The sequence below is a fragment of the Xyrauchen texanus genome, chromosome 5, assembly GCF_025860055.1.
Source record: "Xyrauchen texanus isolate HMW12.3.18 chromosome 5, RBS_HiC_50CHRs, whole genome shotgun sequence".
Classification (NCBI taxonomy): Eukaryota; Metazoa; Chordata; class Actinopteri; order Cypriniformes; family Catostomidae; genus Xyrauchen; species Xyrauchen texanus.
In genome coordinates, this window is record NC_068280.1 from 44,291,978 (window position 1) to 44,309,867 (window position 17,890).

The 17,890-nt window shown below is 36.0% G+C and overlaps 1 protein-coding gene across 1 annotated transcript; it reads left to right on the forward strand.

Annotated features, from left to right (window-relative positions):
• Positions 1 to 1,293: 1,293 nt before the first annotated feature.
• Positions 1,294 to 16,392, forward strand: pgap6 (post-glycosylphosphatidylinositol attachment to proteins 6). The gene is made up of 13 exons (XM_052126890.1): positions 1,294 to 1,435; positions 1,705 to 1,882; positions 4,597 to 4,807; positions 5,614 to 5,744; positions 6,851 to 7,119; positions 7,470 to 7,801; positions 8,215 to 8,308; positions 8,398 to 8,515; positions 9,445 to 9,584; positions 9,681 to 9,859; positions 10,955 to 11,101; positions 12,497 to 12,613; positions 13,837 to 16,392. Exons 1-13 carry the CDS (start codon positions 1,375 to 1,377, stop codon positions 14,128 to 14,130), a joined length of 2,271 nt encoding a protein of 756 aa, XP_051982850.1. The 5' UTR covers positions 1,294 to 1,374; the 3' UTR covers positions 14,131 to 16,392.
• Positions 16,393 to 17,890: the final 1,498 nt, after the last annotated feature.

The following is a 17,890-nucleotide window of genomic DNA, read 5'->3' on the forward strand; positions in this document are numbered from 1 at the left end:
TTTTCTGTAGCCGTTAAAAAAATGACACATTTGCGCGTAATTGTTGTGGACCAACTCAACTCCGACAGATTGGGGAGGGGGGGAGTGATAGTGGTCATGTAATCTTCATTTATTTATAATTTATTATTATTATTATTATTATTATTATTGTTAAATTAGTGTTCATAAACAAGTTATGTATGGTCTTTGAAGAATTTCAAGTTAATAATATAACAATTTACGAAAAATATTTTTAAAGCTTGTGTCATGTGGTGCCCCCTAGTGGTTGTGAATGGTTGGTGCCCCTGGGCACTGGCCCAAGTGCCCTTATGGATAATCCGGCTCTCTCTCTCTCTCTCTCTCTCTCTCTCTCTCTCTCTCTCTCTCTCTCTCTCTCTCTCTCTCTCTCTATATATATATTACACACACACATACTGTATATGAACTTGTGTGTGTATACTACGTTTTTATATTTGATTCTTCTGGATTTATTCTGAAGAGGTACTGTCTAGTTACAATATCAACACAAAGCTAGTCGTTTTTATTAACAACTTTAAAATTTGTTGATGTGCATGCCCCCTCCAATTTAGTTCACATTTACTATATAATCTAGTCAAAATAGTTAATAATGTTGGCAAATTATGCAGATGTATAATTTGTCAACATTATGAACAATGAGCATCAACAGATTTAAACTATGAAGGCAGAGAAACATTGCATCTTGTAACAATCTGCAGATGGATAACTTTGCTTTAAAAAGGGGTAATTAAAAAGGGGTATTACACTTTGGTGTTGTATTTTTACTGTTGATTATTAAAGATTATGATCGTTATGCCCACTCTACATGGGGATAACGACTAATGTGTGCTTAATATGTACATAGTCATAAATTACAACCTGTGGGCACTTTAGCCGCATCCTTATGTCAGTGTTGTTTCGCGGTTAAACGCTGCACATGCCGCGATGCCCTCTGTCGGTAGGGAATAGTAAGATGGCCGCCAGAGCACTTCCGGTAGCTTCACCTACTGCTGGCAGTTTAGAATTCTATGAGCAATCCAGTTATATATATAGATCAGTGGTTTGAACTCAATATTAAATTTAAAGGTACTTCATTAGCATGGTTGTTTTACATGAAACAAAAGCAGAATCCTACTGCCCTACAAGCGTAACTTATATTATAATGAAGGCTTAGCTCATGAATATTAATTTAGATTTACTGCTCCGATAGGCCTGTTGAGCGAACGTCATGAAATATTTAACATCAAGGAGGAAGTTATCCGTGCGTAAGAGGCAGGAGTATTTTTATTCTCATGAACCAGGAAGTAACGTGTAACAACAGTCCTGGATATTTGAAGCACACGACAATGGGATGACTGATGAGCTTTTGGACTGAAAATGGAAAAGTATTTCGCACTGTGCCTTTTAATTTATGCCATCGCTGGCTGTTTAGCTAACGGTGAGTTAAATGTCTTCTCAGATCTCGGTGACTGACCATGAACTTACTCATTAAATATGTCATTAATAACTTAATTTTGATCATGAATTATCTTTCAGGCATTTCATTAGACGCAATAAATGAGTAATACCATTTTTTTATCCCACTTAAACCAGTTTTTAATCAACTTGGGGTCGCACAGATTGTCATTGTTTATATCTGATATCATCATCATCATCATCATCATCATCATCATCATCATATATGGCTTTATGCTCTGTCTCCCCTAGATCTCACTTACTTGAACGGCTTTTACTCTAAAACGCCTCAGAAGTTGTCCAAATACAGCTGGTTCGGGAATGTCCGGCTCCATCACTTCAGAGTACCAGAGGATGCGGTGCTGGTTCGGTGGCTGCTTACCGTCACGCGAGGATCCGATCTCAACTGCGGCAACCAAAACATTACTGTGTATGTATGATATATGACACCACACATGTTTGTTGTACACAACCATTAAACAATTATCTATTTATTTGGAATGCTTTTTTTAATCTGGAAGTGTTTATTCTACATTGTGTCAGCCGTTACCATGTTAATCATATTTACTGCCAATATACCATATTGATGTTACTACAATGTAAAATATGTCTAATTTTAACGGTAAAAGACGGTAAATGCTACATAAATAAAACGTTAATTGATTAACGAATATTAGCTGTCAAATAGCAAACATTTTTTTATATATATTTTAAAAGACAATACAGTAGTTTTAACTAATGTTGTAAAAATATTTTTTTTTTAGATGTAAAAGTATGATTTTCCTGTATAATTAATGGTAAAAAAAAAAAAAATTACATTTTTACAAGAGAGTACATGTACTTTTTACAGTAAATTATTGTTAAAATTACAGTAAAATACAATAATCGGACATTCCCACAATTCCCTGTATGACCCATCATATTTCATTATATGTTATGGGAATAGTTATGTTTCTTCTTATTTTTAATATCAGTTACATACATTGGGGAGTTCTGTTTTATATTTAATGTAGTTTATTTAATGTTTATTGCATTATTTAAATTTCATGTGTTACCCTGATGGTGTTTGTGTGAGTGACACTGAGCACTGTCTTTACATGTTTATTGATCATTGCTAATGGAAGAGCCTTTATTGATGAATTACATATCTTCATGTGTGCAGAATAGTTTTTGATTTATGGTGCCATCATTGTCAGGTTGTTTTGTAAAGTTGTTTAAATTTTTACTGTATTTTTTACATAATTATTCTTGCCACCTCAGCTGACAGTTTTTTTTAATAAATACAAAAGTATTTATTTTTACAGTGTACTGTAAAATTGTTAATATCATAGGGAACTTGATATTTGTCACTTAAGTCATAAAGGGTGCTAAACCCAAATGAAGTAAAGATCTTGAACGTTTCTTGTGCTGATTACAGGGGATCACATTTTAATTTATTATGGTTTATAGTCGTAGTAATGGCTGTATACTGGCGGCCAAAGGTTTGGAATAATGTACAGATTTTGCTCTTATGGAAAGAAATTGGTTCTTGTATTCACCAAAGTGGCATTCAGCTGATCACATTGTATAGTCAGGACATTAATAATGTGAAAATTACTATTACAATTTGAAAAAATGTTCAGAACTTCTTAAACTACTTCAAAGAGTTCTCATCAGCTGTCCTTGCTGCATCCACGTGCAGCAAGGACAGCTTTGCAGATCATTGGCCTTCTATCAGTTTGCCCAGATACTCAGGTGACATTTCACCCCACACTTCCTGTAGCCCTTGACATAGATGTGGCTGTCTTGTCGGGCACTTCTCATGCACCTTACAGTCTAGCTGATCCCACAAAAGCTCAATGGGGTTAAGATCCATAACACTCTTTTCCAATGATCTGTTGTCCAATGTCAGTGTTTCTTTGTCCAATCTAACGCTTTCTTTTTGTTTTTCTGTTTCTGTTTCAAAAGTGGCTTTTTCTTTGCAATTCTTCCCATAAGGGCTGCACCCCTGAGTCTTCTCTTTACTGTTGTACATGAAACAGGTGTTGAATGGGTAGAATTCAATGAAGCTCTCAGCTGAGGACATGTTAGGTGTCTATTTCTCAAACTAGAGACTCCGTTGTACTTATCCTCTTGTTTAGTTGTACATCTGACCTTCCAGATCTCTTTGTGTCCTTTTTAGACACAGTATTGTAATTACATAAGGCCTAAAGTGTGAGTGTGTGTGAGTGTGTGTGTGTGTGTGTGTGTGTGTGTGTGTGTGTGTGTGTGTGTGTGTGTGTGTGTGTGTGTGTGTGTGTGTGTGTGTGTGTGTGAGAGTGCGTGAGAGAGAGTGCGTGAGAGAGAGTGCGTGAGAGAGAGTGCGTGAGAGAGAGTGCGTGAGAGAGAGTGCGTGAGAGTGTGCATGTGAGTGAGTGAGTGAGTGAATTGATGCATTTGTGCCTTTTGAAGGAGGTCTTTCTTGGAGATCTCCTCTTGGAGACTGTACACAACAGATACTTACTCTAAATTCCCAGGAATATTCTCCTGAGAACTCTTTAACTGAGAAGTACAAGATCATTGTGTATCATTACTTCTAGGAGACTTCCAAAGTTAACCAGTTTTTTCAGAAAATCATAACTCTCTCACGCATTTGGATCTAGGGCACGTGAAAATATGGATTTTCTACAACAAAAGAAACATTTAATTCTAATCACACATTGCATGGATGCTGTAAATAAGCCATTCGACCAAACAAACACAACTGTCAAAGTCCCTGCTGCTGGTCTTAAAGAGACAGTACCATTTTAGCACTTGTTCTACATATATAAGTAAATACTTGTAAATAGTACAAATTATGTTAATAATAATATAATATTTTATTTTTTTTACAAGTTAGAAGGTCCCCTGTGTAAATAATAACAGCATTAGCTGAAAGAGAATTTATTTCATACTGTATGCAAGCAATATGTACTTTATAAATAAACTATACCCAAATTAAATTAAAAGCATATTCAAACCATGATATCGTGATGTATCGTAATATATCGAATCATTACATATGTTTTGCAATATTTATCGTATCGTGAGGTGGCTGGCGATACCCAGCCCTAGTATAAAAGCATCAGCTAAAGTGCATTCTAGTTCACTTTGCTTTTTATTGACTTTTGTCAATCTAATCAACAGGCACTTTAGGGCAGGAGCGCCCCCAGTTATCAACCCTATTTACACAGCCTTTCCGAACTCAACGTCTGTCTCTCTTGCCCACAATCTGACGCTGATCATCCCCAGTGGACAGAGCATCAATGTGACACTGTTCAATGTGACCAACCCCAAACCAGGAGACTGGTTTCTCGCCGCACACCTGCCGAAGGATGATGGCAAGATAGAGCAGCAGGTGTGCTTTTCTGATAGATTTTTCCTGTTGATAGTGCCATGCGGTTTGAAAATGTGGTAAAGGTTAAAAGATTGTTCACCCAAAAAGTCTCTCATTTTGTACTCACCCCATGCCATCCCAGATGTGTATGACTTTCTTTCTTCTGCTGAACACAAACAAAGATTATTAGAAGAATATCTCAACACTGTAGGTCCTTTCAATGGAAGTGAAAGTTGACCTGAACTTTCAAGCTCTAAAATCACATAAAGGCAGCATAAAAGTAATCCATAAGAGTCCAGTGGTTTAATTCGTGTCTTCTGAAGCGATGCAATCACTTTGGGTGAGAAACAGAGCAGTATTTCAATCCTTTTTTTAGTATAAATCTCCACTTTCACTTTCAGAATGTGGAAGTGGAGATTTATAGTAAAAAAAAAAAAAAGGACTTAATATTGTTCTGTTTCTCACACACACCTCTATCGCTTCTGAAAACATAGATTTGACCACTGAAATCAGATGGATTAGGTTTATGCTGCTTTTATGTGATTTTTTTACAAGCTGGCAACCGTTCACTTGCTTTGTATGGGCCTACAGAGCTGATATATTCTTCTAAAAATCTTTGTTTGTGTTCTGCAGAAGACTGAAAGTCATACACATCTGGGATGGCATGAGGGTGAGTAAATGATGAGAGAATTTTAATTTATGCAAGAACCATCCCTTTAAATCTAAATGTTTGGCCACTGAATGCTCTACTTGTATGTTTGGCTATTATTATCTTATAAGAGGAAGAGAAGTGAATTGATTGCTTGTTTGATTGCTTTGTATTTTAGGGACTGCCATCTTGCTCATATTTGTTCCAGCCTCAGATGTTTGTGAGAAGAGCTGCAGACCTGTCAATCCTGCAACACAACATTCCTCTCTCTCAGACACTAACAACAGCACAAGCACAAGCTCTGCTTAAGTATGCATTGTGAATATGAATTTGTGTATGAAAGAGTTTATGCTGTTTGTATTATTAGAATGTTGTTTTACTAGTTTTTGGTAACTCTTTACAATTAGTTTCCATTTGTTACTGTTAGTTAATGCATTAGGTATCATGAATAAACAATATTACAGCATTTATTAATCTTGGTTAATGTTAGTTTATAAAAGTACAATTGTTCATTGTTAGTTCATGTTAATTAATATGCATTAACTAATTTGTGTTTGGTACTAATTAATGGGCCTGCCCTGCAATTGATTGTGTCAGGATGGTCGACTAGTCATCCACCTACTGACTGGTTGATTAGTGAGATTTTTACATTTACATTTACATTTATGCATTTGGCAGACGCTTTTATCCAAAGCAACTTACAGAGCCCTTATTACAGAGACAATCCCCCTGGAGCAACCTGGAGTTAAGTGCCTTGCTCAAGGACACTATGGTGGTGGCTGTGGGGCTTGAACCAGCTTCCTTCTGATTACCAGATTACCAGTTATGTGCTTAGACCACTACACCACCACCGCTCCACGATGATGAATTAAGATTTGTAATTTCTTGGAGAGGATTTTAGCATGCTGAAGTAATGTTGTGCTGTAGCATTAGGCATGTTTCTTGTCCTGCACCATTTGTGCTATGGAAATGAATGATACCTTCTGCAGGGTTTTTTTTTTGTTTGTTTGTTTTTGTGCTATTACTTTAAAGCGTTGAGACTTTCTATGTTTTGCCACTTGGAGGATAGACTTGATAGACGGACCTGAGGATATTGGAGGAGACATGGGGGCTGAGGGTTGGGCTTTATTGACTTGCCACCCAGAGCACCATAGCAACTGCATAGCGATGTGCTAAAAATTACTCGGAACACTATAGCAACCACCCACAACACCCTAGCTTTGAGATTAGTTTGATAATGCTAGTTTGATACTAATTTTAGCTATAAGTGAGTGCATACTACTATCAGCTCTGTTTATCACACTATCAGTTTAAAAAAATAAATGTTTGGTGTGTTTAATATTTATAAATAGTGGATAAGAAAGTGTCTATTTTCATTCAGTTCTGATATATTTTTATATGTCTGTTCTATTTAGGGTCTTTGTCCCAGAGTTCTCCTCCAGGATGGATGTTTTCATCTTGGACTGTTCTGTTAGCGGCAAGCCTGGAAATGATTGTGGGCTGTCTGTCACTGTGGGCTCCGGCACTTTAAATCAGGACTCTGTTGTAAAAGTGAAGTGTTCAGGAGTCGAGCTCTGCTCTGTGTCAGTCTCTATCCCCCCATGGAACACCTGGGTGCTGATTAATGTTGAAACTAGTCTGCCAAACGCCACCGTTGGTTTCAAAATCTCTGCCAATGTCACAGGTCTGTCTTTAAGGGTGTTATATTGAGTGAACTAAGTGACAAAAAATAGAAAATGTTCAGCATTCATACTGTCCTTTTCCTTATAAGAGGACTTAGGCTTCCTTTTAGTCCATTTTAAAATTGATTGGATCTCAGTCCACTTCACATTCACACTGTTGTTTGTTTGGAACCCAGACCATTAGAATATTATATTAATTATTTTGAAGGATGCCTCTATTTTTTACAGAAAACCTAAGGAAGTCTTTTTCAGAGTGTGTAGCTATAGTCATACCATACATTTGCCATTATTACGTTTATGAATTGCATTTCTCTAATTCCTTCTCTTTCTCTCCTCTTCATCACATACTCAGTGGGCTGTAAACCTTTAAGCGTCTCTTCAGATTTCAACACCACAGCCTATATTCGTACCAACATTGCTCCCCAAAGCAACATCCCTGGTGCCCTCAGCAACACATCAGTTTCCTTAAGAGACCAACAGGGCCTCCGTGATAACAGCTCTGAGCCTTTGTGCATGAGAAGTCCATCAGTGTTCAGAGAGGAGCAGGATGTACTTTCACTGCGCTTCATAGTGCCCAGCAGCAACCTGAGCGTGACCTCTGACCTTCCAACTGTTCTGACACTTGACCTGGACTCTGACGCTGACAGTGGTGGCACACTTGTTGTACAGATCCACCTGAACACTGTAAGCAACTATGTGTATGATCATGTCTGTTTGTGTGGGTTCATGGATTAGCTATTTGTTATGGTTTTGTTTATGTGAGTTTACAAATAAATAGTGTTGCTGATGGTCATTGACTAAAATGGAATGAATTGATGAATCAGTGGTTTTAGTACAGTATAAAACTTTATAAAATGGATAGTTGCTATTCCAACCTGTGTTCAGCAATCGCACTGAGCTGAATAATATGTGAAAATTGGTAAATGTGTTAATCGTTATTAAGAAACAATTTACGGATTAAACACATGCTTTAACCAATTAATTTCGACAGCTCTAATTATATTATATTGTATTATATAGTTTGTGTTTTATTCATATTTTAGCATTGTTTATTGAATCACATGTTTAAATGTATTTATAATGTGTTTGTGGCACAGAGCACTCTGACTGGTGGATTTGGAAGTGTCAACACATGTCTCACACCTTCTGCTCCTGTACTCAATCTCAACAGCAGTAAACCATGTGCCACAGGTCAGTCACACTTCAAACCTGTCTATTATAGGATACATGCTTAACAGTGTACATGTCACATTTGAAACTGTATGTGTTTATGCATATAGGTTTTGCACAGGGCTATTCTCTTAGCGTGACCCGCAATGAATCGAATGCACTGTTGAGGATTCCATTCCCAGAAGCAGCAATGTGGTACCTCAGCCTGCAGACTGTCTGCAATGACAGGTTAGTTGTGCATGCACACACTTACATTGCGGTACTTGCATATAGATTAAGATGGAATTAGATGGATTATATAGACATTTCACGGTTTTTGTTATTTTAGCATGACAGTTATGAGACGTTTAAAGGGTTGATCACCCAAAAATGAAAATTCTCTAATCATATACTCACCCTCATGCCATCCCAGGTGTGTATGACTTTCTTTATTCATCAGAACACATTTGAAGAAAAATAGCAAAATATCTCAAAATATCAAAAAGAACAGACAGTCAGCATAAACGTCATCTTTATGACTCCACTGGTTAAATTAATGTGTTCTAAGGTGAAACGATCACTTTTGGTGAGAAAAATATAAATATTTTAGTACTTTTTAATTTTAAGTCTTCGTTTCCGGTCAGCATGTGACATAATCGCGTTGGCATGTTCACGTAAGAACAGACGCACGTGCGACTCACCCGGAAGAGCAGCGCTGTTTACAGCTGAGTAGGAAGAACGCTGTTCAGAAGCTTCGTTGGTTTTATCTGATTGTTTACGTGAGATTAGATCCATAACATGCCAACGCGAATAAATCACATGAGACCGTATGAACTCTGCCCTCTAGTGCTGACTGGAAGCGATGGTTTATAGTTAAAAAGTACTTCAATAGGGATCTTTTCCACAACAAAAGCTATTTAACTTTAGAAGACATTCATTTAACCAGTGTCGTATAAATGATGTTTATGCTGACTGTCTGTTCTTTTTGGAGCTCCAAAGGTTGTATCTACATCCACTTGCATTTTAAGGACCTTCTGAGCTAAGATATATTTCTGTTATGAGACCAGGAACGTGTATTAAAAATGTAAATGGGGTCATTTGTGATTTCAAGTTTACCTTAAAACATTCTGAATTTGTAGTTATTTCACCATTGCTTGTTATTTGTGTTTTCTTTCCAGTGTTGACTGCAGGAATGCATCAGCCATAATAAGTGTCTCTGTGAGCGTTAGTGCATGCATTGATGACTGTGGGTCTTACGGAGATTGCAGACTGCTACGCACTTACAGCTACCTCTACGCTGCGTGTGTTTGCAAAGCAGGTACCAAATCTATACAAGCTCTAAACTCTCGATTTCAAATTGCCAAAGACATTGATGGTTTGCAATTGGCTCTTGATGTTTGCTTGTTGTTGACAGGTTGGCTGGGATGGGGCTGTACTGATGAATCCTTTGCGCAGTCGTTTTCTCGGCAGATGGCCGCAGCTCTGCTCCTCACCCTTAGTAACCTCTTCTTCATTCCGCCCATCGTCGTAGCGCTCTACAGAGGCTACCACACTGAGGCTGCAGTCTACTTCTTCACCATGTTTTTCTCCACGGTGTGTTTTTATCATCCATCCATCCATCCATCCATCTATCCATCCATCTATCAAGTCAAGTCATTTTTATTTGTATAGCTCTTTTCAAAACGCACATCGTTTCAGAGCAGCTTGCAATAACAGATAATATCTGTAATATCTATAAAGTCTATTGACTATATATATAAAAACTATTGTGTAGTTTGATTAAATATGATTGTAAATTGTGTATACAAATAAATAAGTTAATAATAATTGTATTTAGAACCCTTATGAGCAAGCCAAAGGCGACTGTGGCAAGGAACATAAAACTCCACAAGATTTCTCCATAAGGAGAAAAATAACCTTTGGAGGAACCGGGCTCACTGTGGGGGCCAGTTCCCCTCTGGCTAACCAGCATGAATATAATGCCAATATTAGTTATGTATGTATGTGCAGTGCAAGTCATGGTTTAAAATGAGTACCGGTAAGCTAAGTAAGTGTTAAAGGCCAACAAATATCTTGAATGAACTGTAAGATTAATGACATGTCTTTGAAGTTCATCCTGGATTAAGTGCATAATTTCACATAGATGCATTGTCCTTTGTTTGTTGGCTGATGAAGTTTTTTGGCAATTAATTGATAGTCTATGCATTCCATTTCAAGAGTGTAGTCCATCATTAGTAATGTAGGCAAAGATGAGTGAGGTGCATTGCATTTCAACCAGCCAGTCATTTTGGTCAAACTAGGGTTTTGAAGAAATATAAAGTTGGGTATCGTCAGTTTTACAGTCAAAATTATTCCAAGATTTCTGATAATATCTGCCAGGGGACGCATAGATAAGGAGAAAAGTAGAAACCCTAAAACTGATTCCTGTGGCACTCCATACTTAACCTTTGTTTGATTTAAGTCCTCGTTTACATAGACAAAGTTGTAGCGGTCTGCTAAATATGACCTAAATCATGCTAATGCAAGTCCACAAATGCCAACATAATTCTCAAGCCTATTCAAGAGAATGTCATGATCAATGGTGTCGAAGGCAGAACTTGGATCTAAAAGCACAAGAAGAGTTCTGTTCTGTGACTGTGATCCATCCATCTTTGGGTGTTGCAATAGTAATTCTTCTGTGTTTTACAGTTTTACCATGCCTGTGACCAGCCCGGTGTGACCGTGATGTGTATTATGGACTATGACACCCTCCAGTTTTGTGATTTCCTGGGTTCCGTTGTATCAGTGTGGGTGACCATTGTGTGCATGGCACGACTCCAGGAGCCAGTAAAATATGTGAGTGCAGCTTTGGTGTAAAGGTTTACAGCACCTCCTATTCTTGTAATTTTATATTTATAACAGTTTAGTAGTACATACTTTGAGAGGTAATCTGTGCCAATTGTTGCTTTTTGGAACTATCGGTTATCTGCAAAAATCTATGCAGATAGTGTCCGATATATATATATTTATATCTATATTTCTCATCAATAAACCTCATCTGGTGAAATAAATCATTCACATAAACTCTTCATCTGGTGAAAATATATATATATATATATATATACTATATATATATATATGTATATATATATATATATATATATATATATAGGCTGTAAAAAGCTTAATTTGTTCAATGCTGACATATAGAGCATTGTATCGGAGCTAAGTCTCTTTCATTTCAGAATAAATGTCCACGGTGTATTTGGCCTTTGTTTATAGTTGAAAGTCCCACGCTATGCACCGAATCTTCATTTTTCTGGTTATCATTGAAATTTTGGTTGCACAATAAACTGGTTTTGGAATTTAATTCATTTTGGACTCTTGTAGCCTCAATGTCTGTGCCCTTCATAGTAAGTAAAAAGAAATGTTTGATTATTCTATAAATCAAATTTAAAAAACTATCGGCCGATTAATCGGTCACCAGCCTATTTCACCACCTTAGTTATCGGTATTGGCAAAATCCACAACTAGTCCACCTCTACATGCTATAATTTCATGTTGATACACCAGTTTAAATTATTAATCATGCCACGTAGAGCTATTTCCACTTTGTTCCATGTGATCAGTGATCCACAATGAATCTTTTGGTATGAGATTTAAATTATATGTTCAACCAGACCTACCCGTTCTTTAAGAAAATGCATCTTTTGTTAGTGGATGCCTGAGGCAGTACAAACCAAAAATATCTTACGAACAACAAATAGGCACTGTTAATAATGTATGTTTGATTGTATTATAATTACTTTGAACAACCCCTAACCCAAAGTATTGTGTTCCACACAATTTGTGAAATTGACATGAATGATACCTCAAATTGTGTGGCTTGTTGAGAAGAGATGTGCTATTACTTTTCTAAGCAATTAGACTTATAATTTAACATTAAAGTAGAGACCTGAGCCATACCTAGGGACCCGAATATCATAGTCTTGGTGGGTGGGCTCTTCTAACTTGGGCTTGTAAGCAACCACACAGAAGCCACCTAGAACATACTACTGTAAAGTAGCAAGCGCATATCAACGCCTTGGCAACCACCCACAACACCCTAGCTTTATGGTGGCCAGCAAGATAACTAGCATGTAAGATGTTGATATAGATCCACTACAGTGTATTTATCAGTCATTTCAATATAAAACCTAAGGTACATTTCTTGAGTTAGTTGTAGCAGCTTTGCTCTTTCTTACATTGCAGATGCTGTTTATGGCGGGCACTCTTATAATTTCCATGGTGATGCAGTTGGATCGATGGGGGTTGTGGAACCTTCTTGGCCCTGTCCTGTTTTCTTTGGTCATTATGGTCACTGCCTGGGTGAGCTTTGCTTTTACATTGCATATAAATCACTATGTATTATTTTTGTTTGTTTGGACAATGGTTTGGATGCTATTGTTTGGCTTAGTTTTCAATATCATTTACACTACAGCAATAATTATATCAAGAAAATGACATCCTACTTTGAAGTACATCCATGGTACATCACATTTGTGAAGCCTTTAATCAATAGCAACTAAAAAGTTTCTTCACATTTGCTGTTTCCATCCAAGTTGCGAATTTAATATTTGCGAAAACCCATAATATCGCAAAAACAATGTGTGAACAAAGCCGCGTTTCCATCCCATGTGTTCAAAAGAACAAAATCATCACTTGTGGATAAATTGTAGCCACTGTAACTCTTTTAGTATTAATAAAATAATCACGGTTTAGACCACGCAGACAAAATACACTAGAAGAACTTGTGCCATGTCTGGGAGCAACAGAATGTCACACAGTGTGTGTGCAATCCTCCCTCCTTATGTCTTTGTCGTGTGTAGTGTTCAAGTTCTCTCCCTCCTTATGTCTTATGTCTTTGTAGTGTTCAAGTTTGTATTCGACTTATTTGCTCTGCAAACTCTTTGTAGGCTTTCTTGTATCCCTAATATAAATTCAATAGGAGTTTATTCAGTAAATGTGTTTTTTTCATACTTTATGCTCATTTCTTCATATCGCATAAAAAAATTCGATATTGCCCAATGCGCATACAAATATGTGGATGGAAACCTAGCTATTGAGTATTCTGATACTGTAAAATCTGCAGTTGTTTATTTTGCGAAAAGAGAAATATTGAACACCAGTTTGATGCTTTCTATACTTGGATTGTTCTACAAACAGCAATTAAAGTGATACTTTATCCAAAAATGAAATTCTGTCATTATATACTCTCCTCATTTTGTTCCAACCCCGTAGGGGATGTGAGGTCTCATTTACTTTCATTGAATGGAATAAAGATGCAATGAAAGTAAATGTTGACTGAAGCCTAAAATCTCCTTTTGTAGGTTTGAAGGTTTAGAACAATATGAGGGTGAGTCAATGATGACAGTTTTCATTTTTGGGGTGAACTATCCCTTTAAATCACACCTGATTTGACTTTTAAATAATCTTGAATATACATCATGATTCAATTCTTTTAACAAAAGTCTCAGGTCACAGCAGTTTTGAGAAATGTCACTCTACAGTAGTGTATTATTAAAGTCCTAATCATGTGTGTTACTCAACAGGTTTATCGAGGTGTGAAACGTCATCACTGTTATCCTCCATCATGGCAACGTTGGGTGTTGTTCCTTCTCCCGGGTATTGCATCTGCTTTAATCGGAGTGTGCGTGTATGTCTTCGCACAGACCGACAGTAACTACTTCTACACTCATTCCATATGGCATGTCATGGTAGCCACAAGTGTAGTCTTCCTCTTACCACCTCGAGAAAAACATGTCCCTCCCTGGGGCTGGACGCACAAAATATGCAGGTATAAGATGTGTAAAAATGAAAAAGAAGAGCTTTACACTGTCACCTAAAAACAATGCAATGTAATACTCGCACAAACCCCCAACAGAGTCATGTGCATTACAGTTTTCTAAAAAACGAATTTTAAGTATCACGTCAAGCTTTAACTAGAGTACTTTATCTTTTGTAGAAGCAACCAGTATGACTAAAAAACTAATGCATACTCTTAAAGGAACAGTTCTCCTATAAAATTACAAATCTGTCATTATATTCTCCCCTCATATGACTTTCTTTCTTCCGTGTAACACAAAAGAAATCGAGGTCGCTCTTTTCCATACAGCTACAATAAAGGTGAACTGAAGCTCTCAAGCTTCAAAAAGGATGGAAAAGCACTATAAAAGTGTCATAAGAGTAGTCCATATGACTATATTTCTCCTTTTGTGTTACACGGAAGAAGAAAAAAGTCATACGGGTTTGGAACGACATGAGGGTGTGTAAAAAATGACAGAAAATTAATTTTGGGGGTGAACTAGCCCTTTAACTGTGTAAACATGATACTTTAAACCTTTTAACTTTTAAAATGATCAATTTCACTGGGAATACCACTAACAACAATGATGTAATTTAATAATATAAGTAATTCAATATTTAAAAGGTTGTATTTAAATTATGAAAGCAACACTAATAAAAGAAAATGCCAAAAGTCTAATTATATGAGGCAGGTTTTTTTGTTTGAAGGCAACTTGCTGAATATAAGTTGATCCTGTTTATTCTGTGAAGCATTTTTATAAGACTAGCTATTATCAGTTATATCTTTTGAGAACAACACAACTGATTTCCAGATTCATTCAGCACTTTCTTAATTTGATACTATTTATGCTGTACAAGATCTTTCTTGAATGGTCTTGATTGGCTTTATCATTACCAGACTGTTGTCTCTGAGCTGAAGTTTGCCTAAGCTATAGTTCAGTTTAAGACAAACTTGTTTTACACATTTTATTTAACCACTGTCAAGAATGTTTAATGTAGAAGAAAATACCTCCCTCCTCTTTTTACCATGGTCATACACACTTAAAGCCTTTATATCTTTCTTGAGACATTGTTCTAACTATTTAAAGAGGAAGAACATTTTATACAGGCACTTAAAATTTGACTTGCATGACTTTGAATAGGCTAAATATTTGTGTTCGTAACAGCAATGTAATATGCAAAACTACTGACCTGATTTACTGTGGCCCTAAAAATATCGGGACACTTAAGTCGCACTTAAAATGTCTGAATGTTATTGCGTTTGATTTAAAACATCATATATCAAGTGGCATGATGCTAGACCATTTCTCAGAACTGATTTAGCTTTTCTTAGTCATTTGTTCCAATTACAGTACTTATAAACAACTGTTCCCCTTAAGTGTTCTAGCATCGATTAGCTTTACATTATTTCACATTAACTATGAACATATTCCACAAAGTCTGTAAACCAAAATACTTCATGTCTATTGTTTTATTATTTGAATCCTAACAAAATAAAATTTGTTAAATGTTTAGCTTGAATAGTGTGTTTGTGCTATATATTGTAAATGCAGCCTAAGCATTCAAATACATTTGCAAAATACCCCTGTATTTATGCTGGATATTCTGCACTTCTTACAATCAGGCTATTTTCAATTTAGAGTTAGATAAATCGTTGAAATGTCTCTTTTTAAATTGCAATCTTCTCAAATGTATTTAACGCAGTAACCCTTTTTTTCTTGTGTGTGGCCTTTACTATAAATGTATTGGCAAAGCTGTTCATCTCGTATTTTCCCAGAGGTGGTAAAGTGTAGGGTTTGAATGTGACCTTGCAAATATGTTTTACATAAATGTTTTTGTATTTCTCTTTGTATTTGAATCATAAATTATATTGTCATATGAAATGATCATCAAAAGTCTATATTAACAGACTAATAACTCCACCTACTGGTGAATCCCAAGAAGTTCTATGGTTTTCTTCTTTCCTGTGATTTTAGTTTTAGTTTTGTTCACAACAGATTTCGTTTATCATGACAGTCTATTTTGTGTCAAATGTTTGGCTTTGTAAATTGCACATATATGCACATGTATTTGGAGGTGGAAACTACATAAACAATGCAAAGACAGAGAATCTGTTTATGTCAATGAAGGTACATGACATGTTAGCGTTTCAGATTTTTATAATTATTTGTGCTCTTGATTCCTGTCTCTTTTTTTTTTTTTCTTAAAACCTTCAGTAATATACAGGCTAATAAATTGTGAAATAAACAATTCAATGATTATTTAAAAATGACTCCTAATTTGGATAATAAAACTTTGACTAATGCAAGGCTTAGAATTATCAATATGTTTTAGTTTATTGTTTGGTGAGTGAATTATTTATAATGTAAGAATTGGTAGCTTAACATACTATGTTTTCTGTTTCACACACAGCCTGAGTCCTTGTTGCTTTAATTCCTTTTATTCTTCATGTCATTGGAGACAGATGTAGCGTTCGTTATTGAATAAGGATAGAATTTAAAAGTACAGTAGAAAGCACTTCATTGCCATTGTGCTTTATTTCATTCATAAACTGGCATAAAGAAGTTAGTCTAAAAAGAAGGCATTTTGACTACTATCTGTTGTAGAACCATCTTTTAAATTTGTATTTAAATATAGTTTTAATTGTAGTTTTAATATTTCATAATCACACCTAAAACAGCATAAATGTATAGACACATTATAATATTATGATGTCATAATAATAATAATAATAAGCCAAGGCCTTAAAGGGATAGTTCATCCAAAAATTTAAATTATCTCATCATTTACTCACCCTAATGCCATCCCAGATGTGTGACTTTATTTCTTCTGCTGAACACAAACAAAGTTTTTTAAAAGAATATATCAGCTCTGTAGGTCCTTTCAATGCAACTGAATGGGTACCACATTTAAGCTTCAAAATGCTCCTAAAGGCAGCAGAAAAGTAATCCATAAGACTCCAGTGGTTAAATCTATTTCTTCAGGAGCAATATTATAGGTGTGGGTGAGAAAAAGATCCATATTTAAGTCCGTTTTTACCATAAATTCTCCTCTCTGCCCAGTAGGTGGCGATATCCAATCATATCACTTTTGAAGACATGAATGTAAGGACTGGAGTCTTGTGGATAACTTTTATGCTGCCTTTATGTGCTTTTGGAGCTTAAAAATGTTGGCATCCATTCACTTGCATTGTATGGACCTACAGAGCTGAAATATTCTTCTAAAAACCTTAATTTGTGTTCAGCAAAAGAAAGAATGTCTTCAATACCTGGGAAGGCATGAGGGTGAGTAAATGATTTTGGGGTGAATTATCCCTTTAAGCAACCATTTTTTTCTACTAGTGACCTTATACCCTTTCAGGGGGGTGTTGCTTTAAAGGAATAATCAGGGTTCAATACAAGTTAAGCTCAATCGACAGCATTTGTGGCATAATGCTGATTACCACACAAATACATTTGGACTTTACCCTGCTATTCTGTAAAAAATGTACAAATCTGAGTTCCTTTGACAGACAGTGGAAGTGAATGGGGCCAATCTGTAAACTTTAGGCATAAACAATATGCATATTAACGTGATTTTAGTGTGATAAAATCACTAATTTACCAATTTTACAACTTGGTTGTCATGATGATGTAATGTCAACAAACCGTTAAATGACTGTTTTTAAAAAATGACGATTTTGACAATTTTGACAGGTCAAATAATACATACGTTTTAGCAGAGGAATTAATGTAAGTGCTTTTATAAAATTATAAGCTTCACATTTCACCCTTTAAACCCTCCAAACATTGGCCACATTCA

Excerpts from the sequence above, each read along its gene's own strand:
- pgap6 (XM_052126890.1), top strand. The coding sequence starts at position 1,375 with ATGGAAAAGTATTTCGCACTGTGCCTTTTAATTTATGCCATCGCTGGC. Across the intron at positions 9,585-9,680 it reads TGCGTGTGTTTGCAAAGCAG|GTTGGCTGGGATGGGGCTGT; the intron begins GTACCAAATCTA and ends TGTTGTTGACAG. Across the intron at positions 12,614-13,836 it reads TCATTATGGTCACTGCCTGG|GTTTATCGAGGTGTGAAACG; the intron begins GTGAGCTTTGCT and ends GTTACTCAACAG.